This window comes from Heterodontus francisci, chromosome 33 (genome assembly GCF_036365525.1).
Source record: "Heterodontus francisci isolate sHetFra1 chromosome 33, sHetFra1.hap1, whole genome shotgun sequence".
In the NCBI taxonomy this organism is placed as follows: Eukaryota; Metazoa; Chordata; class Chondrichthyes; order Heterodontiformes; family Heterodontidae; genus Heterodontus; species Heterodontus francisci.
In genome coordinates this window covers 23,497,982-23,523,521 of record NC_090403.1, presented here as the reverse complement: position 1 = coordinate 23,523,521, position 25,540 = coordinate 23,497,982, and the positions used below count along the sequence as shown (strand labels likewise).

Below are 25,540 nucleotides of genomic sequence, written 5' to 3'. Positions count from 1 at the left end.
CCTCTATTTCTTTCACATTAAAAACTATCCCAGTTAATTTTAGGGTAGTTAAAATCTATTATTGCTCTATATTTTGCATTTCTCAGATTTGCCTACATACCTGCTCTTCTACCTCCCTCTGTTTGGGGGGCTGTAGTACGCTCCCAGGAGTGTGATTGCCCCATTTTGTTTTTGTTCGCTCGGCTCATATGGCCTCATTTGATGAACCTTCCAAGATGATCATCCCTCTTCACAGCTGTAATAGTTTCTTTGACCAAAATTGCTGCTCCCCCTTTCTTATCCTGCTCTATCGTATCTGAAAACTTTGTAACCAGGAATGTTGAGCTGCCATTCTTGTCCCTCCTTAAGCCATGTTTCTGTAATAGCTATGATATACTGCCACGTGTCAATCTGTGCCTCAGCTCATCTGCTTTATTTGCTATACTCCTTTCATTGAAGTAGATACCCTTGAGCACTGCCAAACTCTCTTTAAATTTTCTAACCTTTGTTTCCTCTGCCTTCCGGACTCATCCAGTAATTTTCTGCCTTCCATTTTCATTTGATTTTGTCCCAACTGAGTCCACCCTCAGGTCCCCATCCCTCTGCCAAACTAGTTTAAACTCTTCCTAACAGCACTAGCACAATGTCCTGCAAGGAACTCAGTCCTGCCTCTCTTCAGGTGCAGCCTGTACAGGTCCCATCTCCCCAGAGCAGTTTCCAATATCTCGAGAATCTAAAACCCTCTCTCCTGCACCATCTTTCCAGCCATGCATTCATCTGTTTTATCCTTCTATTCCTGTACTCACTTGCACATGGCACTGGGAGTAATCCAGAGATTACTACTTTTGAGGTCCTGCTTGCTAATTTCTCACCTTGCTCGCAACACTTTTTTTGCAGACCGCATCCCCCTTTCTACCTATGCCATTGGTACCAATGTGGACCACGGCTGCTGGCTGTTTACCCTCCTCACTCTGGATGCTTTGCAGCCGTTCAGACATCCTTGACCCTGGCACCAGGGATGCAACACACCATCCTCGATTCACGTCTGTGGCCACAAATGCTTGTCTGTTCCCCTAGCTATTGAATCTCCTATCACTCTCCTAGTCGTCTTTGCACTATCCCCCTTGCCCCCCCCCCCCCCCCCCCCCCCCCAACCCATGTAGCTGAGCCACCCATGATGCCATGAACATGAATACCTGTTGGAGAGTGAGACACACTCTGGTCTCCTGCACTACCTACCTGTTTCTTCTTGACTGTCTGGCTGTCACCCATTTCCCCCCCCTTTCCCTGCATACTCAAGCTGCAAGGTGACCACATCTACAAACATGTTATCCATGAAGCTCTTATCCTCACGAAGGCACTGCAGTGTTGCCAGCTGCTGCTCAAGTTCCAAAACCCGGAGCTCAAGCTGCTGCAACTGATGACACTTCCTGCACAAATGGTTGTCCTGGAGTTCCCACATAGCACAGGATGTGCATGAACTGCAGAGGTTGGAGCAGCCCTGATATTCCTTTGTCTATTATACAGTAACCTTGGTACTACAACTAAATCCTGTTACTAATAAACCCTGCTGCTGCTAATACTAATAAGCCTACCAATAGCAATAAACCTTATCAATAGTAATACCCTTACTACTGCTAATCTTAAGATTTCTCATTCTGCAGTATCACCCCATAAGGAATTATCAGCATGCATCATGATTCCTGAAAGTTTTCTTCTGATACCATTAAAAATTTGTGGGATCTGCTTTTAGTTGAACAGAACCAATTTTCAGCAAAACCGATCTCTCCACGAAATACCACACCCTGGAAGCATCATTCAGGCCATAGATGCATTTGTTTAGTTTCCATCGTTTTCTTTCTGCATCTGCTGCCTCTTTAGGCCGTTTCAGAAACACTTCTCTCTGAAAAGCATCACCCTGCAAAAACGTGGCTTTTGTTGATTGATTGACACTTCCATGAATGTGGCCAAAAGAGCGAAAAATTTTCAAAATTAAGTTTCCAGCTGTGGCAGAGTCCAGTCTAACATCTCGCGCCCAGTTCTTCGTCAAAACCCCTCGCTACTAGCATCACTTTAGCTTTCTATCTGCAATGACTTTTTCAGTATAAATCCATCTGTGACCAGGCTGGTTGTCTCTTATCTGGTACCTCAGAATAAACACCAAATGCTCTCCAACTCTTGATTCCTTTTGTTTTGCCCCTTAGTTTATCCAAGTTTATTGGCAGCCACTAAAAACTCACAATCAGGAGGACTTCTAGTTCTATTGAGACACTTCTTTTGGCCGCCTTTTTGTTGTGTAATCTGTCCAAACTACGGCCTCTGCTACCGCTTTGTTGTCTTTCGGGACTACTATTACAAGATCTCTCTATCGGAGGCTCTTTCTGCAGTATGTGATCGTTTCCTGACGCAAGTGAGGCTGTCCTGACCCACTATTATAACTTGCATTGTGCTTTCTTTCTTTCTATTCTTGCACGCCATTCTGCCAGTCCATGGACCTCACTTCTTGACCATCATCCTGAACATTCAACCAATATTTAAATTTGCCAGCAGATTTTCTTGCACAGCCCAAAATTGTTGCATCCCTTCATTCATTAGACCCCTCAGGAATATGTCACCCAAGTACCTACTCTGAGCAATTGGCCTTTGGATGCGATAGCTCTGTTCTGTAAATTGTGATCACTCACATTGCCACTATCCAACCCTTGATCTACTGTATTCTGTTCCTCAGGACCTTCATCACAAAACACATGAGCATTTGAGGTACAAAGTGCCTTGTTTCCTTCTATCAGCTGCTCAGATTGAGGTTTTGTAATAAATCTTGATTAATTGGGACAAATAAACCTTAACAGTTTGGTTCCTTGGTTAGATAACTATTGTCTTGCCATCACTACTTATTACCTTACCAGGGCCTTTCCATTTCCTGTAATAATCTTTTATAAAACACCAAATCTACTGAATTAAATTCTCTCAAATGGCCTAATACGATGCCTGAGTTCTGAATTTTTTCAGAGACCTCCGCCTTTATAGCCTGTCGCCCTGCATGTAAAGCCTTGAACTGTGCAGAAAAAAAAGGACCTAATTATAGTGCTTTCTAGCGTAGAAGGACTGTTGTGCAGCAGAGGGCAATTTGGGATTTTGCTCCATAGATCAATTGGTAGGGACTATATGCTTCAACCATCTGAAGTGAATTCTTTGCATGAACTGCCTATGCCAGGGCAGTTGTCAATTTACAGTTTGGTTGGTTAGCAAAGATTTTATGCAGCATTTCATGAATTACTGAGATTCCCTCAGAGCCCAATGCTGAATGCATTTTCAGCTGTGGTATTCATGACTATAATGTTCATGGTTTTCACACATGTCTCTGAACTAATCATAGACAAATTCAGAAACTTAGTTGGTGCCCCAAGTCCAGTCCCTATCCATTTCTCCATGATTTTATCTATAATCACCCCTTTGTCCTTACTGTGTATTATTGTAGAAAGACTAAATCTGGTGGTCAGGTCTCTAAAATGTAGAATTCAAATAAAGAACAAAGAAAATTACAGCACAGGAACAGGCCCTTCGGCCCTCCAAGCCTGCGCCGATCCAGATCCTCTATCTAAACCTGTCGCCTATTTTCTAAGGGTCTGTATCTCTTGGCTTCCTGCCCATTCGTGTATCTGTCTAGATACATCTTAAAAGACGCTATCGTGCCCGCGTCTACCACCTCTGCTGGCAACGCGTTCCAGGCACCCACCACCCTCTGCGTAAAGAACTTTCCACGCATATCCCCCCCTAAACTTTTCCCTTCTCACTTTGAACTCGTGACCCCTAGTAATTGAATCCCCCACTCTGGGGAGAAAAAGCTTCTTGCTATCCACCCTGTCTATACTCCTCATGATTTTGTACACCTCAATCAGGTTCCCCTGATTTCTAATGAAAATAATCCTGATGAACCTCCTCTGCACCCTCTCCAAAGCATCTACATCCTTTTGGTAATGTGGCGACCAGAACTGCACGCAGTATTCCAAATGTGGCCGAACCAAAGTCTTATACAACTGTAACATGACCTGCCAACCCTTGTACTCAATACCCCGTCCGATGAAGGAAAGCATGCCATATGCCGCCTTGGCCACTCTATTGACCTGCGTTGCCACCTTCAGGGAACAATGGACCTGAACACTCAAATCTCTCTGTACATCAATTTTCCCCAGGACTTTTCCATTTACTGTATAGTTCACTCTTGAATTGGATCTTCCAAAATGCATCACCTCGCATTGCCCTGATTGAACTCCATCTGCCATTTCTCTGCCCCAACTCTCCAATCTGTCTTTGTCCCATACCTTTAAATCCATGGAAACTACCTCATTAAAGTCATGCGCCAATGGAAGGCTTGCAATAGGATGTGACAGTCCTGATGCTTTCTTTTTTACAGATTTCGCACTTCTTACTAATATCTATTTGCCTCATGTACTCCATCAACCAGGCCATCCTTTAGCAGAGTTTTTAACGTTTGGTATTGGTGAGAAAATTATGAAGCTTTAAGACGACTTTTTTTTTTGATTATTGCCTGATGCCATTAATACTACTAAACAAAAGCTGATGTTTCTAGTCAGTGTTAGGGGATATAATAATGCCCTGACTTAGAGGCCTGCTACCCGACAGGACCCGACGACATGGGTTGGGTCGGGCCCATCTTCTGGGCACGGCTTTCTGCCTCTGGTCGGGTCGGGTTGAGTCCGGGTCGGGCTGGACGCACAGGTAAGTACTCTTACTGGTGGTAAGTATTGAAATTAATAAAACTTACCTGAGCTGGGAGTCCGGGATGAAACTGAATCTACGCAGTGAGTGAGTGACATCACTCTGACGTCATCACACGTGCGCTGCAGCTTCTTGCAGGTTCAATGTCAGGAAGGTAAGTAAATGGATGGTCAGGTTGAGTAGTGGTGGGGTCGGGTCGGGCTCGGGGCAAAATCGAAGGGACTCGGGCTGGGTTTGGACCGGGTTCTTGTTCCCGACCTAAAGTAGGCCTCTACGCTGGGTAAATTGAAAGGTGGAGTTTCTTGACAACACAACCACCAGGTGGCACAGTACTGGCACATGCAGCTTTATCGACAGAAACGTCACTGTCTGCGATGTCTCGGGGAGCTACCAGTAATAAAAATGGCACTGCTCAATTTGACAATTGAACCCAAATCCCCTTACCCCTCAATGGCTGCGATTGTTGTCTGCGCACACCTTCCAATGGAACCCTGCTCTCTCTCTCGATTGCTGCATCTGTTCCCCGCTCCCTGCAACAATTGCTGCCTCAATCAGCATATTCAGTTTCCCACTCCCTTGTGCAATCACCACTTCTCTTTCCCACTTCCTCTGGTGTCTGCCTTCTCACCTGCCACTCCTTCCCACCGTGTTCTCCTGCGCCCGTCTGCTTGCTGTTCCATCCCTGCCTCACTGCCCAGAGGGATAGAGGTAGGGGTGAAGCAACACTGTCATTGTGTCTGACATCATTACAGGATGTTGATGCGCACATGCACAGACCTATACTGACAAGCTGGTAAATGTTTGGATGCACTGATGACGTTGGCGATCGCTCTGCGCATGCTCTGCGTTGTCAGCAGACATGCCGTAACTGAAAATCCACGGCCTGACTTTCCCAAAGCAATTGCCTGATCATGCTAGATATCAAATTTCGTTTGTGCCTTTTTCATAGGTTTACTCAACAGTAAAGATATCAGTACTGATAAAGTGGCTTATACCAGCTATTTTACATGGATTACAACTCTTAGTGACGTCAATGTGTTGTCATCGCTAAACTTAGAACCAGTACTTTTATACTGCTTAGCCTTGCTTCGATCCTCATTACTGTGAATCCAGATAACATTTTAACTAGTCTGTTCTACATACTGTCTATGCAAGCACAGTTGAACGAATCTGTGACTAACGCATTTTTTACAGGGTGAAAACTCCTGTGGCTGGATTTTACGCCGGGCGGACGGGAGTTGGTCACTGACACAAAATTTGGTGGCAAACCCGCTTCCGCCTCGCCTGGGGATCCGTCCCGTATTTTACGGGCATCCAGACTTTAATTGTTACGAGGCAAAGCTTCCACTCGCTTGAGGGAGGAAGTCGGGCCTCATTGAGCTGCCGGCCAATCATCGGGCTGGCAGCTCTTAGTTCCAGTAGCGCCACTGGGAGCGGAGGCCACTGCTGGGACTGCAGCCCAGCCGAGGACATCGAACCATAAGTTTGGGTTGCCTCGCCGGGGCATAGCCGATTACCCCCGATGAGGCAATGGTGCTCGTTTGTGGGGGGTGTCTTGGGTCCTGGGGGGTGTTGGGGAAGCGAGGGTGACCCTCAATCAGGCGAAGGCCCTTAACTGGTCGTTAATTGGTAACTTAAGGGTCTTGATTGTCCCGGGGCGGGCGACCCATTTTCCAACCCCCGTAAAGTGGGGCGGAGGCAGGAGCGGGTCGGGAAGGCCTCCTGCAGCCTGCCACTCCATTTTACGCCACCCCACACCGCCATCCAGCTCACTGGGGTGGCGTAAAATGGAGTGGGAGGCCTTCCCGCCTTTGTGACTAGTACAGTTAGTCAGATAGATGATTATCTTCCTGTTCTGCCTCAATTCTCTGTCCTGTCTCATTGAGGACCCTGCCTCTCCACTTTGCGCAGTTCACTGTGTAATACTGGAGTCTCATTTGAAGAAGCTATGAATTGTTTCTTGGGCATTCCTGGGATTCATTTGCCTATTACTGTTCCAGTTCTGTCTTTTGTAGTAGCCAGACCTAATAAAGGTGCTTTCATCCTCATTCCTCCTGTCTGTAACCCTTCCATTGTACTGGTGCCTGCATTCAGTAATTGGACCATTTTGAAATCTGGCAATCGGTCTTCCATTCTTTGACATTGCAGAATGTCCCATTTGTTCGACCATGGCTACAGAAAATGACTGTCTCCCCAGAAATTTCGTGAAGGCAGCAGACATCTAATCCAACAGGGAGTCTTTTTTTTCTGAGAATCAAACCCCAGTTGGAACCAGGAATCAGTCCATACGCAGCATCCTAACACAATCTAGCAACTTAAACACTAGCACTGAATCGGGATCTCTAAATTGCATTTTCTCAATTTTCTATACAGTCTGTCAAAGTCCAAGATATATTTCCCCATTGACTAACCATCTTTTCTGAAATCTATCAAAGTCTGACCATGCCTCATTGGCATTTAATAGATTATCTTATAAATTTCATCCAAGAATTCTAGCAGAAGATCCAAACCTTCATCAGTATCCAACTAACAAGCATCCAGCTCACAAAATACTTCAGTTCTGATTTTACTTTAGTAGGAATTGACAACTGCAAGGCCATAACCTTGTTTCCTCTTTGGTAGGGATGCAACCCGTGCCAACATATCCACTTTATTATTCCACTGGTCGTATGATTCCGACTGAACGTCGGAGGGTAATCATACCCTGTCAATTTTCCACTTGCTTTTTGCCATTTTCCACAATAGCCACTGGGATTTTAGTTTTCCATAAGAGTTTTTTTCCAACCTTTAGCTTCAGGCAACCATCTTCTGCTATCATGTTCTATTCCCGAAAGCTTTGAAGGATGATGTTGGAGCCAGTCTTTACTCAGTTGTACATTTATTTTAGAGTAAAAAGATCTCAAACATGTAGCTCCTTAATCAAATGTCAACTCTGTTTCAGTGTCTCCTTATGTGCTCAAGTAAGACCCTAATTAACACCACCATCCTGGATATAATTAAACACAATTGATATGCAATTAGCATTTCTATCATCTAGAGTACTTGCAAGTTGATCCTTCATGAAGTTGTGCCACCTTTATCAAAAAAAAGGTTGTGCCTCTCAAATCCAACATTGCTCCAAAATACGAGTCCGTTTTTTAATTACTTTGCAGGATGTGGGTGTTGTGGTAAGACTGGAATTTATTGCTTGCCCCTAATCGCTGTTAAGGTGCTGAGCTGCTGCCCCAAATACAACTGAGTGGCTTGCTAGACCATTTCAGAGGGCAGTTGGGAGTCGACCAGTTTGCTGTGGATCTGGACTCGCATGTAGGCCAGACTGGATAAAGGCGACAGATTTGTTGTCCTAAAGGACATCAGGATACAAGATGGGTTTGACGATCTGTTGATTTTGTGATCGCAATGACAGATACTAGTTTTTTTTTAGATTTTATTTAATTCATTGAATTTAGATTCCTCTGCTGCTGTGGTGGGATTTGTACTCCTATTCATTAGTTTGGATCATTAGACTGGGCCTCTGGATTAGTAGTCTAGTAACATAGCCACTATGCTACCATATCCCTAAGTGTTGAATGGATGTTCAGATAAGGTTAAGTCACCATGTTCTGTGAAGTCATGGAATAATTTTAATACTAAAAACCTGTTATCACATGATCTTTGAATATTCCATCAAAAATTACGACTGAGTGCTCACCTGATGCTTAAGCAATGTACAGCCATAGGAACATAGGAGTTGGCCATTCAGCCCATCGAGCCTGCTCCGCCATTCAGTATGATCATGGCTGATCATCCACTTCAATGCCTTTTTACCACACTATCCTGATATCCCCTTATGTCATTTGTATTTAGAAATCTGTCAATCTCTGCTTTCAACATACTCAATGACTGAGCTTCCACAGCCCTCTGGGGTAGAGAATTCCAAAGATTCACAACCCTCTGAATAAAGAAATTTCTCTTCATCTCTGTCCTAAGTGGCTTCCCCCTTATTTTGAAATTGTGTCCCCTGGTTCTAGACTCCCCAACCAGGGGAAACATCTTAGCTGCATCTACCCTGTCTATCCCTTTAAGTAATTCGTAGGTTTCAATGAGATCACCTCTCATTCTTAGAAACTCTAGAGAATACAGGCCCAGTTTCCCCAATCTCTCTTCATAGGACAGTCCTGCCATCCTGGGAACAAGTCTGGTGAACCTTCGTTGCACTCCCTCTATGGCAATAATATCCTTCCTAAGGCAAGGGGACCAAAACGGCACACAGTACTCCAGGTGCAGTTTAACCAAGGTTCTATGCAATTGAAGCAACACTTCACTACTCCTGTCCTCAAATCCTCTTGCGATAAAGGCCAACGTACCATTAGCCTTCTTAATTGCTTGCTGCACCTGCATGTTGTCTTTCAGTGACTTATTGACTAGGACACCCAGGTCCCTTTGTACATCTACACTTTGTAATCTCTTACCTTTTAAGAAATATTCTGCACATCTATTCCACCTACCAAAGTGGATAACTTCACATTTTTCCACATTATATTCCATCTGCCATGTTCTTGCCCACTCACTAGGTCTTTGCTGCTTTGCATCTTCCACACACTAAGCATTCCCACCTAGTTTTGTGTAATCCGCGAACTTGGAAATACTACATTTGGTTCCCACATCCAAATCATTGATATATATTGTGAACAGCTGGGACCCAAGCACTGATCACTGCTGTACCCCACTAGTCATAGCCTGCCAACGCGAGAATGACTTGTTTATTGCTACTCTCTGCTTTCTGCCTGTTAACTGATCCTTAATCCATGCCAGTATATTACTTTCTATCCCATGTGTTTTAATTTTGCTAACCAACCTCCTGTGGGGGCCTTTATCAAAGGCCTTTTGAAAATCCAAGTATACCACTTCCACCAACTCTGCTTTATCAATTCTGTTATAACATCCTTTTTCAAAAAAAAAAAGCTCCAGCAGGTTCATCAAACATGTTTTCCCATTCATGCATCCATGTTGACTAAAGCCCAATCAGATCATTACCCAAGTGTCCATTTATCACATCCTTTAGAATAGACTCTAGCATTTTCCCAATGACTGATGTAAGGCTAACAGGTTTGTAATTCCCTGTTTAATCTCTCCCTCCCTTAAGTAGTGGCGTGACATTTGCGACCTTCCAATCTGCAGGAACTGCTCCAGGATCTATAGAATTTTGGAAGATGTTGAATGCATCCGCTATCTCCATAGCTACCTCTTTCAACACTCTGGGATGTAGAATATTAGGTCCTGGGGACTTATCAACTTTCAACCCTGTTAATTTCTCCAATACAACCTTCTTACCAATACTAATTTCCTTTAATTCCTCATTCCTCCTAATCGTTTGGATCTTTAATTCTGGGAGATTTCTTGTATCTTCCTCCAGTGAAGACAGACGCAATGTAACCATTTAGCTTCTATTCTTTTCTTTTGGGCCTCCTTATCTCGAGAGACAATGGATACGCGCCTGGAGGTGGTCAGTGGTTTGTGAAGCAGCGCCTGGAGTGGCTATAAAGGCCAATTCTGGAGTGACAGGCTCTTCCACAGGTGCTGCAGAGAAATTTGTTTGTTGGGGCTGTTGCACAGTTGGCTCTCCCCTTGCGCCTCTGTCTTTTTTCCTGCCAACTACTAAGTCTCTTCGACTCGCCACAATTTAGCCCTGTCTTTACGGCTGCCCGCCAGCTCTGGCGAATGCTGGCAACTGACTCCCACGACTTGTGATCAATGTCACACGATTTCATGTCGCGTTTGCAGACGTCTTTATAACGGAGACATGGACGGCCGGTGGGTCTGATACCAGTGGCGAGCTCGCTGTACAATGTGTCTTTGGGGATCCTGCCATCTTCCATGTGGCTCACATGGCCAAGCCATCTCAAGCGCCGCTGACTCAGTAGTGTGTATAAGCTGGGGATGTTGGCCGCTTCAAGGACTTCTGTGTTGGAGATATAGTCCTGCCACCTGATGCCAAGTATTCTCCGAAGGCAGCGAAGATGGAATGAATTGAGACGTCGCTCTTGGCTGGCATACGTTGTCCAGGCCTCGCTGCCGTAGAGCAAGGTACTGAGGACACAGGCCTGATACACTCGGACTTTTGTGTTCCGTGTCAGTGCGCCATTTTCCCACACTCTCTTGGCCAGTCTGAACATAGCAGTGGAAGCCTTACCCATGCGCTTGTTGATTTCTGCATCTAGAGACAGGTTACTGGTGATAGTTGAGCCTAGGTAGGTGAACTCTTGAACCACTTCCAGAGCGTGGTCGCCAATATTGATGGATGGAGCATTTCTGACATCCTGCCCCATGATGTTCGTTTTCTTGAGGCTGATGGTTAGGCCAAATTCATTGCAGGCAGACGCAAACCTGTCGATGAGACTCTGCAGGCATTCTTCAGTGTGAGATGTTAAAGCAGCATCGTCAGCAAAAAGGAGTTCTCTGATGAGGACTTTCCGTACTTTGGACTTCGCTCTTAGACGGGCAAGGTTGAACAACCTGCCCCCTGATCTTGTGTGGAGGAAAATTCCTTCTTCAGAGGATTTGAACGCATGTGAAAGCAGCAGGGAGAAGAAAATCCCAAAAAGTGTGGGTGCGAGAACACAGCCCTGTTTCACACCACTCAGGATAGGAAAGGGCTCTGATGAGGAGCCACCATGTTGAATTGTGCCTTTCATATTGTCATGGAATGAGGTGATGATACTTAGTAGCTTTGGTGGACATCCGATCTTTTCTAGTAGTCTGAAGAGACCACGTCTGCTGACGAGGTCAAAGGCTTTGGTGAGATCAATGAAAGCAATGTAGAGGGGCATCTGTTGTTCACGGCATTTCTCCTGTATCTGACGAAGGGAGAACAGCATGTCAATAGTCGATCTCTCTGCACGAAAGCCACACTGTGCCTCAGGGTAGACGCGCTCGGCCAGCTTCTGGAGCCTGTTCAGAGCGACTCGAGCAAAGACTTTCCCCACTATGCTGAGCAGGGAGATTCCACGGTAGTTGTTGCAGTCACCGCGGTCACCTTTGTTTTTATAGAGGGTGATGATGTTGGCATCGCGCATGTCCTGGGGTACTGCTCCCTCGTCCCAGCACAGGCATAGCAGTTCATGTAGTGCTGAGAGTATAGCAGGCTTGGCACTCTTGATTATTTCAGGGGTAATGCTGTCCTTCCCAGGGGCTTTTCCGCTGGCTAGGGAATCAATGGCATCACTGAGTTCCGATTTGGTTGGCTGTATGTCCAGCTCATCCATGACTGGTAGAGGCTGGGCTGCATTGAGGGCAGTCTCAGTGACAGCATTCTCCCTGGAGTACAGTTCTAGGTAGTGCTCAACCCAGCGGTCCATTTGTTTGCGTTGGTCAGTGATTATGTCCCCCGATTTAGATTTGAGGGGGGTGATCTTCTTGATGGTTGGCCCAAGAGCTCTCTTCATGCCATCATACATTCCTCTGATGTTTCCGGTGTCTGAGGCCAGCTGAATATGACTGCATAGGTGTTGCCAGTAGTCGTTTGCGCAACGCCTAGCTGTTCTTTGTGCAGTACTTCTGGCTGCTTTAAGTGCTGCGGATGTTAAATCGCTGGGGGCTTTCTTGTAGTTCAAAAGTGCAATGCGCTTAGCGGCTATGACAGGTTCCAGCTCTTCATTATGAGATTGAAACCAGTCTGCATTTCTCTTCGCACTTTTGCCGTAGGTGGTCAAAGCTGACTCATAGATGGCGTCTCTGATGTGGGCCCACTTGGTCTCAGCATCCCCTGTGGGAGTGTTTTGAAGGGCTGTTACAAGTGAATTTAGAAATTTTTGTAACAGCTGTGGGTGAGAAATTCTGCTCGTGTTGATGCGCGGGTGGCCCTTCTGCTTGGAATGATGCAACTTCTTTGGTCTGAGTCTAACCTTGCTGCACACCAGGGAGTGGTCGGTGTCGCAGTCCGCACTGTGGAAGCTGCGTGTGATTTGAACACTGTTTAAGGCGGCTCGCCTTGTGACAATGAGGTCTAGCTGGTGCCAACGACGTGATCTTGGGTGCCTCCATGAAACCTGGTGACAGGGTTTAGTGTGAAAGAACGAGTTGGTGATGCAGAGGTTATGATAGGTACACAACTCAAGCAGTCTCTGCCCGTTCTCATTCATCCTTCCAACGCCATAGCGCCCAAGGCAGGAGGGCCATGAGTCATGGTCGGCCCCAACCCTGGCATTAAAGTCCCCCAGCAGGAATAGGTGTTCGGTGTTGGGGATGCTGCTAATGATGTTATGGAGTTGTTCATAGAACTGGTCTTTAGCTTCAGGTGCGGAACAGAGTGTTGGAGCATAGATGCTGAGTAGGTGTACTGGACCAGAGGTGGTGAGCAGTCGGATGGACAGTATGCGTTCCGAGCCATTTGAGGGAGGCTCTATCATGCTGAGCAAGGAGTTTCTGATGGCGAAGCCCACTCCATGCTGTCTTGGTTCTTCAGGATCCCTGCCCTGCCAGAAGAAGGTGTAGTCTTGCTCTGCTAGAGAGCCACTCACGGGGAGGCGAGTCTCCTGAAGTGCTGCAATGTCCACATTGAGTCTACTGAGCTCGTTGTTAATGATGGCGGTCTTCCGAGAATCGTTGATTTGTGTAAGGTCTTCCGACAGGCCAGGACACATAGTTCTGACGTTCCAGCTTGCAAAGCGAAGGGCTGGTACCTTCTTTCCTTTTTTCATGTTGTTTGGTGCGGTGTATCAGTCCACCTTTCGGGCAATGACCCTGAGCTCCAAGCACCCATTGAAGCAGGCAGACTGTGGCTGGACAGAACCTTATTGACCGGGGGCTGCCCGGTTTGAGGCGGGCGGTAGCTGTCCAGTGAGGTGCAATGACCTCTCCCACCGACAAAGGCAACCCGTGGCGCCCAGTTTCTACGCCAATTTATCTGGACTTATAACCCGTAACTGCTGCCTTCCGTGTTGTTTCAGTCGCTGTGAGGCAACTATGGAGTGACCTCTCCATGGCGCATGCCTGGGCAAATTTATGGAGGTTGAGAGTTGCCCAGTCGTCAAAATCCCCCTCTCGGCCTTTCTGGTGGGGTCCAAAGGAGTGCAGGACACGACGTTTGGCACCAGTATGGCTGCAGGAACTGCCGGAAACATGCCAAAGGTGACACATGACCGCCTATACCATTTCTCTATTCATCATTATAAATTCTCCTGACTCTGCCTGGAATGGACCCACATTTGTCTTAGCCAAACGTTTCCTTTTTGCGTACCTATAGAAGCTTTTACAGTGCGTTTTTCTATTTTTTGCTAGCTTAGTCATATTCTATTCTCCATCTGTTTCTTCGTCCTACTTTGCTGTATTCGCAAATCCTCCCAATTCTCAATAGTGTCTCTTGTTTGATCCTTGGTTTTGAGCTATCTGATCTCAGCCAGGGTTTAATTGGAATGCAAAAGTGGTCCAAAAAAAGAGGAAATCTGTTGGGTGTTTGTGCTTCTGATGGCTGTCCAACTACCACTTCTATAATTCATTGAAGCAGCTCAAGTTGGGTCTAGGATGCTGCCCTGAGGAACTCCTGGGGCTGAGATGATTGGCCTCCAACAGCTGCAACCATCTTCCTTTAAGTTGGATATGACTCCAGCCAGTGGAGACTGTCCACCTGATCTGCATTAGCTTCTGTTTTACTGGAATTACTTTGTATTGCACTTGGCCAAATGCTGCCTTGATGTTCAGGATCGTAAATTTTCACTCTGGAATTCAGCTCTTGTACCCGTGTTTGTACCATTGCTGTAATGAGGTCTGGAGCCGAGTGGTTATTGTGAAGCCCAAACTGAACATTGGTGAGAGTTATTGGCTGCTTGATAGCACTGTTGATCATTCCTCCCATTACTTTGATTGGGAATCGGCAGAACTCATCATGACATGGGCTGTATGCTGGTAACCCCTACAATTGCTGTCATGCACAGGGGTCTCGAACAGGTTATTTGGTGTCAGATTATTCCTTCATGTTAGTTCTTTCCACCTGTAGCAAGTCCAGTCTGGCAGCTAGACTTTCAGAACTCAGCCCCTTCAGTCAGTGGTGGTACTACCGAGCTGCTCTTTGTGACAGATATTGAAGTTTCCAACTCTAACCTTCTGTGCTTTTGTTATCCCCCGAGCTTCCTCCAAGTGCTGTTCAACATGGAGTACTTATTCATCAGCGATGTTTAGGTGGTAATCAGCAGAAAGTCTATATTTCTGACCTGAAGCTGAGAGACTTAATGGGGTCTAGAAGCATCATTGAGAACTCCTAGGGCTACTGCCCCCTCCCTGGGGGGTGGTGGTGTACTGGAGACAGGACATAAGGCATGGTGATAGAGGAGTCTGGTTGAAAGGTATGATTCTGTAAGTATGACTGTCTGGCTGTTGCTTAACTAGTCTATGGGACAACTCAACCATTTTTGGCACAAGTCCCCAGCTGTTAGTGAAGGACTTTACAAGGTTGAATCAGCTATCTGTGCCTTTGTGTCGAAATTTGATGCCCACGTCAAGCGAGTGGTCTGTTGGGATTTTATTAGTTTGTACCTTGCCTGCAGTTTTGCTGCAACTGTCCAGCTTGCCAGGCCACTTCAGAAGCAGTTAATCAGCCATGTTTGTGTGGGTCTGGAATCACATGTAGGCCAGGAAGAGTTAGGATGGCATTGTGCCAGTTGGCTTTTTATGACTGCTACCTGGTCATTTTACCATGCTTAATATTTCTAGATTTAATATTTTTAGTGGGATCTGAACTCTGGTTCTATGAAATATTTGTTCAGAAATATAGTAATTACACCACTAAGTGATTTTAAATTTATAAATGACCATTGCATCAGACCGGCATTTTATGATGGGTATAGAAATTAAGTGCCATTTTCCTCTATTGAATGATATCATAGCACTAATTGCAGTAGCTTTTGGATCTCGTACCTCAACAGCAAATTGAAGATTTTTCTCCAGTACAGAGCAATGATGGGGTGGTTTTGTGGTTTAGGTGTACTCTTGAACAGGAGTTAATTTATGCTATCTTAACTACTTATTCTGTCCGAGAATAAATGGACAGTCCTTATGGTTAGCAGACTTAAGTTGTGGCTGACTTTTGCTATTACTCCAAGTGGCTACATAAAGCATTCTAGGCTCACTTTAAATGCCATATTACAATATCAGTTGGAAAAATAGAATATATTTTAATTTGTGCAATGGGTAGTGGAAAATAAAGCTTCACACCAGTGCAGTGAGTTATGATCTGGAATGCAGTGCCAGAAAAGGTGGTGAAGCAGATTCAGCAGTAACTTTCAAAAGGATGTTGGATATAAACACACATGGAAGATTTTGCAGGGTGTGTGGAAAGTGGGACTAATTGGATAGCGCTCTTGTAGAGCTAGAAAAGGCTGGATGGGCTGAGTGGCCATTTTCTGGTCTGATCATTCTATGATTCAGTGTACCTTTGAAGACTACATCTACATGCTTAAGGAAATGTTGCGCAGAGTGACTGACTGTCAAGCTGCAGTTACCTTTCTGCTTTGCCAGTACTGTGTTCTAGAATTTTTATAAAACGCCCCATGTTTCTCCAACTTGCACTGTTAAAAGTAAGGTAATTATGAACAAATCAGACAACTATTTGCTGAAACAGGATCTTCATATCTGCTGTAACTGGTACTTCATGTAATCATCTAAATGAGATTGCCAGTTTTCTTCGAGCACTCAACACTGTTGTCGCTGGACGTTAGATATATTGGCTGCTTTATTCTTCCCATTGGCTGGTTGCAGCTTACCCAGTGGATTAATAGGTAGGTGCACTGCAGGATGCAGTATTGAGCATTACTGAACAGAAGGATGTGGGTTTAATCTTTAGTCTGTAATGAGTTAGCTAATCTCAGCCAGGTCACAACTGGAGTGCTATTGTGGGTCTGGTACCCCTGAGGGAGGGGAAAGAAAAATTAGCTGGAATTCTGACTCCTGATTTCAATTGATGGGATCACAATCAATGGTCAAAAAGCCTGCCAATACTTTCTACCAAGCTCACCGATGGAGCTTAGCAGGTTGACTGAGGTACCAGAGGGCAAGGTTTAGGGTTGGGAGAAAATTGCAGGGAGTGTGGGAAGGACAATGGTTTTGGTATTATATTATTGTCTTTTTAATGAGTTATAATAAACAATTTCTGTTTTCTATGCTTAGTGGATCAAACTTCCCACTTGTTTTTGCTCTTTTTTTTTTTATCCTGCATGCTGCACCTGGATGGAATATTTCTGTTCTAAAGAAAATGTTTAAATGTCTTCAACATAGTGAATTATTAGCAGAGAGTGCATTGTAGAAGGTTTGATGAAGTGCAGCTTGTTAAACTTGACATTGAATCTGTATTTTTTTTTTTGGCTTTCTTGTTGCTTCTGACTGGATTGCAACACTTCCCTTTTTGATTCAGCGTGAACAATTCAAATAGTTTTAGCTGCGCAGTATCATTACTGGCTTACTCGACTCTGTCAACCTGTGCTAAAAATACAGTATGGAGTTTTTTCAGGCTTAATTTGGAAAACTATGATTGATGTGGTTCTCATCAACTAAAACTAGATTTAATAATCTATATAAAAAATAACTTATAATTCAAGCTAAAGTTATGTATCAAAATTAACTAAGTGCAATTCTTTTTGAGCAACTAAAACCATACTGGTAAGTAGATTTTCAATTTGATTCCCACCCCTTGAAGTTTTGACTCCTAATTGGGGTACTGTTCCACAGATGCTGCTCACTCAGGTCCTCCACTCTCCATTTTCTAACCTTTCTACAGTTCAGCTGTGAGAATAAATAGTAAGTACTGACTATTTGAAGAGAGGTATTGCAATTGAATCTAGGTTCTGTCCTCATCTGACATTCACACGGGAGAAAGAATCACTACATAATGGATAGGAACTGCTTCTAGTCCCAACTGAGGGCAACTGCAAGCTAGGTAAATGCCAATCTATTGAACGAGTCTCATCACTGGACAATTAACAGAGCTCATGTAGAGGCTTTACAGCAGTAATACTTTTTAAGTCACCAATTTAATTGTGGAAAGGCAAGCACTGCAGTGAAATGTAGAATCATTATATTCCCAAGAATTTTGTTAAAATCCTTTCGAATTCTGTGGTAGTTTTGATCTTGCTCAAATGTCGACTTGATGCTTCACTTCATTGCAGTGCTAAGGGAATGCCCCATTGTCAGGGATGCCATCTTTTGGGTGTGACATTAAACTGAGGCCCCAGTCGCTGTCTCAAATGGATGTTGAAGATCACTATTAAAAGAGCAGGGGAATTTTTCTGGTGGCCTGGTCAACATTTATCCCTCAATCAAGAGCACTGAAAAGGAGACTGTTAATTCATAGGATTGTACTAATTGGCTTGTTTCTGTGCTGTATATCCTTTTCGGCCCAACCAGTCCATGCCAGTCTTTATGCTCCGCTCGAGCCTTCTCCCATCTTTCCTCATCTAAATCTATCATAACCCTCTATTCCCTTCTCCCTCATATCTTTGTCCAGCTTTGCCTTGTATACACCTATACTATTCAATTCAACCACTCCCTATGGTGGCGAGCTCCACATTCTCACCATTCTTTTGGTAAAGAAGTATCTTCTGAATTGCCTATTGGATTTCTTGGTCACTATCTTATATTGATGGCCTCTAATTATACACTCTTCCAGAGTGGATACAAAATATCTCAATATAACATAATTTTAAAAGCTTCTATCAGGTCACGTCTCGGCTGCCTTTTTGAGAGAAAAGAGACCCAGCCTGTTCATTCCTTACTGGTGTGTATACCCATGCATTTCTAGCATCATCCTTGTAAATCATCATCTCTGCAGCCTCCAGTGCATCTATATCTTTTTTTTAATATGGCGACCAGAACTGCAAGCAGTACTCTAAATGGGGTCTCACCAAGGTTCGATGCAAGTTTAACATAACTTAGCTATTTTTCAATTCTATCCCTCTAGGAATAAAGCGGAGTGCTTGGTTTTTTTTCTAATGGCCTTGCTAACCTATGGCACAACTTTGTGTTTGGTGTATTTATTTATTTAGAGATACAGCACTGAAACAGGCCCACCGAGTCTGTGCTGACCAACAACCACCCATTTATACTAATCCTACATTAATCCCATATTCCCTACTACATCCCCACCATTCTCCTACCATCTACCTACACTAGGGGCAATTTACAATGGCCAATTTACCTATCACCCTGCGAGTCTTTGGCTGTGGGAGGAAACCGGAGCACCTGGCGGAAACCCACGCGGTCACGGAGAACTTACAAGCTCCGCACAGGCAGTACCCAGAACTGAATCCGGGTCGCTGGAGCTGTGAGGCTGCAGTGCTAACCACTGTGCCGCCCATTTGTACTTTGAGATCCTTTTGTTCTTTTACCCACCTAGACACTCTCCTTCCAAGTAGTAAGTGACCTCTCTATTCTTTCCAAAATGTACTACCTCACGGTTATCTGTGTTGAACTTCATTCGCGACCCCGAGCTTCCTGTTGCTTGTCATTTCAGTTTTCCACCTTGCTCACATTCTGACTTTTCTGTCCTTGGCCTGCTACAATGTTTCAATGAAGCTCAATACAAGCTCAAGGAACAGCATCTCATCTTTCGACTGGGCACTTTACAGACTTCCTGACTCAACATTTGAGTGCAGCAATTTTAGATCATAACCTCTGTCCGCATTTTTTCTTTTTTGCTGGTTTGCTTTCCACCGCCGCCACCCCCCAAATTTCTTAACCCCTTTACCTGTTGTTCAGACGGATGCTACCCTGCCATTTGCATCTCAACCAGATGCACCTTTTTGTTTCTGTCCTTGTCCCATTGCCACTCCTCTTGGCTTTGTACCATGAAACCTCGTCATTTAATCTCTTCTGCCCTCCACCTTATCATAGGCCTTCCCTTTTGCTCTTCTTGCTCCCCTCCCCCTTTCACTTGCTCAAAACTTATTATCTTTCCAACTTTTCTCCGTTCTGATGAAAGATGACAGACCTGAAATGTAAACAGTTTTTCCACAGATGCTGTCTGACCTGAGTATTTCCAGCATTTTCTGCTTTAATTTGCGAATTATATGCCCATTGTGCAAATTTATTAACGCCCTCCTGTAATTTGTTGCAGTCCTCCTCAGTATTGACCGTCTTTTCACCCCACCACGCCCGACCTCCATTTGTTGTGTCATCTGCAAATTTAGAAATTGTTTTTGATTTCCAAGTCCAAATTATTCACGTAAATTGTAAATAGCAGTGGTTCCAGTGCTGACCTTGTGGAAGAGTACTTCCCACCTTCTGCCACTCTGACTAAGTACCCTTTACTCCCACTCTCTGCTTTACATCTTAAAGCCAGCTAGCAATCCATCTTCTCGCTGCTTGTGGGACCTTGCTGTGTGCACATTGGCTGTGCATTTTCCTACAAATGAAACACTGGCTCCAATTCAAAAGTAATTAATTGCTTGTGAAGCATTTTGGTATATCCTAAGAATTTGAAGTATATAAATGCAAGTGTGTTCTTAACTTGTAATGAAAATACGAGCAGCCAACTGAGCCACCTTTTTTAATTACGGATGCGCCACTAGGCCAGGTGGTAATTGAGGGCATAAGAAATTGAGTTGGTACATGGTCTATAAAAAATTGACTAGTAATATAGTGATCTGTTTTATTGCATGACGTACTCAATGATTATGCTTATATAAGAAACCATACCTTGAGGTTTCAGCAGGTGTGGGTTGACTAGCTGGGTCAAGTGGCTAAAACTGTTGACTTCTTGTGCCATTAGCTACGATGACATGTCAGTTCTAATTGCTCCACTTGGAAACTTGCCTAAGAAGTCGGTTTCCATACTTTCTGCTTTAGCATCTGGTGGAATTTCGGGTAAGGGTGAACTAGTAGTCAATCTGATGTAATGAGAGGAACGGTCTTTAGTTTGTGCGTAGTATTGCTGCACTCATGCAATGTGGGGTTAACATCTTCCTTTTAGTCTTTTTAACCTCTTGTGTGTTGAAAGTAATGCCATCCAATTTAAAAAGAACAATTCTATAGAAAGTGGTACCCTGTCTTCCCATGTGGTCCCTTCAGGCCTGCTTTTGATAACTCTGAACAGCTTGATGTTTTAACACTTATTTACAGAGACATTTGCTCCATATTTGCAAATAATAAAATTTATTGAGACTGACAGCAATGTTAGAACAACAGAAATACTGCATGTGCTGGCAATATCCAATTGCAGGCTCTCTATATAGTGCTGCTACAGCCTGACCTAGCAGCTCAGTCCTACAAGCTTTCTTAACATGTGTTTAAAAGCTTTGAACTCTCTCAAAAGTGGGACAAACAGCAAGTAAGGTCTATTAACTCAAGAATGTCCTTTTTACACTAAATGACTCTGCCCCACAGGTTCATCTTCCGGGGCACAGATTTTTCATGGTGGGGGGCTGTGTCAGGAGAAAGAAGGTTGGCTGTGTGTCCAAACTCTGTCCACCTCTCAACATTCCGTTTGAGTCTGTTGTCTAGTTTTTAATCTGCACTGGTTAACCACCAGGAATGTCATGTCTTGACTGACTGACATGTTCTCCTTAACCTCTTTGTCACCTTGGACACTCCGTTCTCCTCCACTGCATCTCTATCTTCATGGCATACTTTCCTGGTTCCTCGCGTCCTATTTCAGTCACACTTTTATCCTCCATATTTGCAAGTCACCTGTGAGATACCTTAAGGTTCTTTGCTCTGTCCACCTATCGTTTTATATGTTACCCCTTTGGGGCATCTAGAAATAATGGTTAGCTAATGTGTATGGTGATGACATTCACCTCTACTCCTTGGCCTTCCCATTTAACCTCACCTGTCGCCATACTGTCCACCTACTTGTTCACCTTTAAGTCCATGGATAAATTGAAATGTCAGTCAGCTCGTCAACGGAATCAGTTATCCTTCTTGATTCCCACTAGTACCTACAGGACACCAGTGTATGGCCTGCTCACTTAATTTGAACAGGTGGTGCTTAACATCAGCATTCTCTTTGATCCAGAGCTGACCAATCCAGTGCATACCAAGACCGATTTTTTGCATATTTAAAATGTATCCCCTTGCGTAAGTCAGAGTTCCTATGCTGCTAAAACACTCATCAATGCCTTCACTTGTGATGTCAGAGATGAATTCTCCTAACCGAACCAAGTAGTGTCAGAATGTTGTATGTTCAAAATCTCCAGGACTTGATCAATTTAGGAATGCAGTACTGAGTAAGTGTTGTTCCATGGATTCATGCAATCTCTGACAGTTAATACTGTTTAAAATATTTTGTTTCTATTTCTAGTTGGGGTATTTACACATTTTCTATTTTTAATGGCATGTTGGAGAGATGAGACAGCTAAGAATGCAGACCACACCAGACACTAACCCAATGTAGAGCTAAATGGCCTCAAATAAATCTCAGACACTGAATTTCAGAAAATCTCTGTGGCATGGGCAATTCTGTCCCTATTTTGAGGAAAAATTGGTGAAGCGTGACCTCTTGACCTCCAATGTTTTCTGCTCCATTCTTTCTGCAGTATCCCCCTATGGCTTTGACAAAACAAAACAATGTATTGGAACCATGATGATTGAGATTGACTTCCTACAGAAAAAGAGTGTGGATTCAAACCCATATGACACTGACAAAATGGCAGCAGAGTTCATTCAGCAGTTCAACAACCAAGCCTTTTCTGCAGGCCAGCAGGTACGGGTCATGTCTCGAGTGAAATGTGTGCTTTTTATATTTGGTGACTGTTCGATTGCCTAAACAGAAATGACTTGGCAAACCTCAGTGATATGTTTTTTAAAAAAACCTGTTATTTGCTTGTTGCTAGCCCTTCTGTTGGGTGCCTTTTGCAGCTTGAATGTGGAAGGCAATGAAGCCTTCCAAATGAGTTTTTCAGACATACCCTTATCTAACTTTGGGAAGGCTGCCCTAGTACACAACACAAGAAATAAGAGCAGGAGTAGACCGTATGGCCTGTTGAGCCTGCTGCACCATTCAAAACTATCATGGCTGATCTTGGGCTTCAAATCCACTTTCCTGCCAGTTAGCCATACCCCATGATTCCCTGAGAGACCAAAAATCTGTCTATCCCAGACTTAAATGTATTCAAGAATGAAACATCCACAACCCTCTGAGGTAGAGAATTCCAAAGATTCACAATCCTTTGAAGTAATTTCTCCTCATCTCAGTCCTAAACGATTGGTCCCTTATCCTGAGACTCTGTCCCCACGTTTTAGATTCCCCGACCAGCGGAAATAATCTGTCTATCCTATCTGGCCCCTTCAGAGTCTTGTGTTTTAATGAGATCACCGCTCATTCTTAACTCCAGAGAATACAGGCCCAATTTACTTAGCCTCTTATCATAGGATAACCCCTTCATCCCAGTGACCAGTTTAGTGAACCTTTGCTGTACTGCCTCCAATGCAGTATATCCTTTCTTAAATGTGGAGACCAAAACTGCACTCAGTACTCTAGATGTGGTCTCACCAAAACCCTTTACAATTGTAGCAATACTTCTCTATTTCTGTACTCCAAACCCCATGCAATAAAGGACAACATGCCATTTGCCCTCTAATTGCTTGCAGCACCTGCATGTTAACTTTGTGTTCCTTGTACAAGCACGCCCACATCTCTTTGAACATCACTTAGCAGTTTCACGCCTTTTTAAAAAAAAAAAAAATTCTGCTTTTCTATTCTTAAAACCTAAGTGCATAACTTCACACTTCCCTACATTATACTCCATCTACCATCTTGTTGCCCATTCACTTAACCTGTCTAAATCTCTTTGCAGCCTCTATTCCCTCCCCACAGCTTACCTTTCCACCGAGCTTTGTATCATTAAACTTGGATACAATACTCTCTCTTCATCTAAGTCATTAATATAGATTGTAATAGCTGAGGCCCCGCACTGATCCTTGCGGCATTCCACTATTGACTGCCTGCCAACTTGAAAATGCCCCATTTATGCCCACTCGTTGCTTCCTGTCTGTTAACCAGTCGTCTATTCACTCTAATATATTGCCCTCAACTCCAGCCCTTACCTTGCCTAATAACCTTTCGTGTGGCACGTTATCGAATGCCTTTTGGAAATCCAGGTATTCTACATCTACTGGTTCCCCTTTATCTACCCTACTAGTTACATCCTCAAAAAACTCTAATAAATTTGTCAAACAGGATTTCAGTTCAGTAAAACTGTTAACATGTTCAGATCATACCATGCTTTTCTAAGCGCATTGTTAAGACTTCCTTAATAATACTCCGATTCCTGCATTTTCCCGATGACTATCGTGTGGCTTTGCATGTTGGTGTTGGATCTCATCATCTCCCTGCTTGGTCAGAGATTTGCAGTTGCACTAAGATGACCAAAATTTGACTGATAAAACGTGAAGTTTCTTTTCCCTTTCAGTATATTATTTTGTCTTTTTTCTTAGCAAAGAAGTCCTTAACAAGAGGTCTGCATGGTTCTTGTCTGATTATAACAAAAAATACATTGAGCAGAATTTCTTACTATAATGTCAGGTGTATGCCCTGTAAAATGCTGTTAACTTGATGTACGTCAAGGCAAATGAACAAGCAACCAGTTAATCCTTGACCATAATCCTTCACAGTAACCAGGTATCTGATGATATGCGCTCTTACAATTTATTGGGTATCTGATATTCTGAAGATCACTGAGTTTGATGTAGCTGGTGTGTTTAGGGGTCCTTTGGGCCATCAAACTGGGTTCACATGAATATTTGAAAACTGGTGCTAGTTCTAAGGAAATTGAACTGAGCAATCTTTGCTGATGACAAAGCATGGAAATAGCATGCATAACATCTACTAAAACACCAGGATAAGGTTTGGAAATTGTAGTTGATGATTTAAGATGAATAACTTCTCCTGTTCCTTCCTTTGCTCCTTAGCTTGTGTTCAGTTTTAATGATAAACTCTTCGGGTTAATGGTGAAGGACATTGAAGCTATGGACCCCAGCATTCTGAAGGGAGAGCAAGCTTCTGGCAAGCGGCAGAAGGTAGAAGTTTTAACGTTAACTTTTATTTTAAACTATATACTGTGAAAACCACCTTTTTAATAAAAGGGAGCAAAATAGAAAAGGTTGGAAACACTCAACAGGTCAGGCAGCATCTATGGAGAGAAATAATCACTTAATGGTCCTGGATACTGACCCTAGGACAAAACTTGGTCCAATTTTGAATAGAAACTGCACATTAACTCAGCTTTTCTGTCCACAAATGCGGGATGACCCGCTAAGTGTTTCCAGCATTTTCTTTTTTGTTTTCAGATTTCAAGCATGGCTATCTTTTGCGTTTTGTTCAATAAATGATATTCTGTTCTGAAACGAAAGAGTTGAATTTGTATAAGCTCTCGGGTTTAACAGGCACCTGTAAAGAATCTGTTGCTGCTGTAATAGGATTTGTTACATTGGTTTTGTTAGGTGAACTCCATTAGCCTTCAGCTATTAATTGTCATTCTATTCAGAAGGCAGTGATATAAATGGAGGATATGTGTTGTTGCAATATCTTCAGCTGGATGTCTCAAACCAGTAATTCATAAGCGATTGTGAACAGTCACTACATCTGCTTTGCTTAGTACTTTAGGGTCATCAGCTTGACAGTACTGTCACCTCTGGGTCAGAAGGTTGTGGGTCTGAACCCCAATGAAGACAAAGGTGCATAAAATTAGCTGACACTATGCTGTTCTGAAGGAGTGATTTATTGATGAGGTGATGACATTTTGATGAGACATCAAGGCCTGAATGTCAAGGTGAAAGTTAACATTGCAATGGGGAAGCAACAGGGATGGCATTCTAGAAGGATGATGGCAAAAGGGCAAAAGGATTGTTTATCCGAACC

General features: G+C 43.8%; 1 protein-coding gene across 2 annotated transcripts in view; it reads left to right on the top strand.

Moving 5' to 3' along the window:
- The window catches only part of LOC137348053 (vesicle-fusing ATPase), a 315,973-nt gene that overhangs the window by 102,227 nt on the left and 188,206 nt on the right, over positions 1-25,540 (top strand). For both annotated transcript variants that reach the window (XM_068013170.1, XM_068013171.1), the window contains exons 5-6: positions 22,218-22,384; positions 24,592-24,699. In XM_068013170.1, the coding sequence (XP_067869271.1) occupies positions 22,218-22,384; positions 24,592-24,699 (275 nt within the window). The remainder of the gene's footprint in view (positions 1-22,217; positions 22,385-24,591; positions 24,700-25,540) is intronic.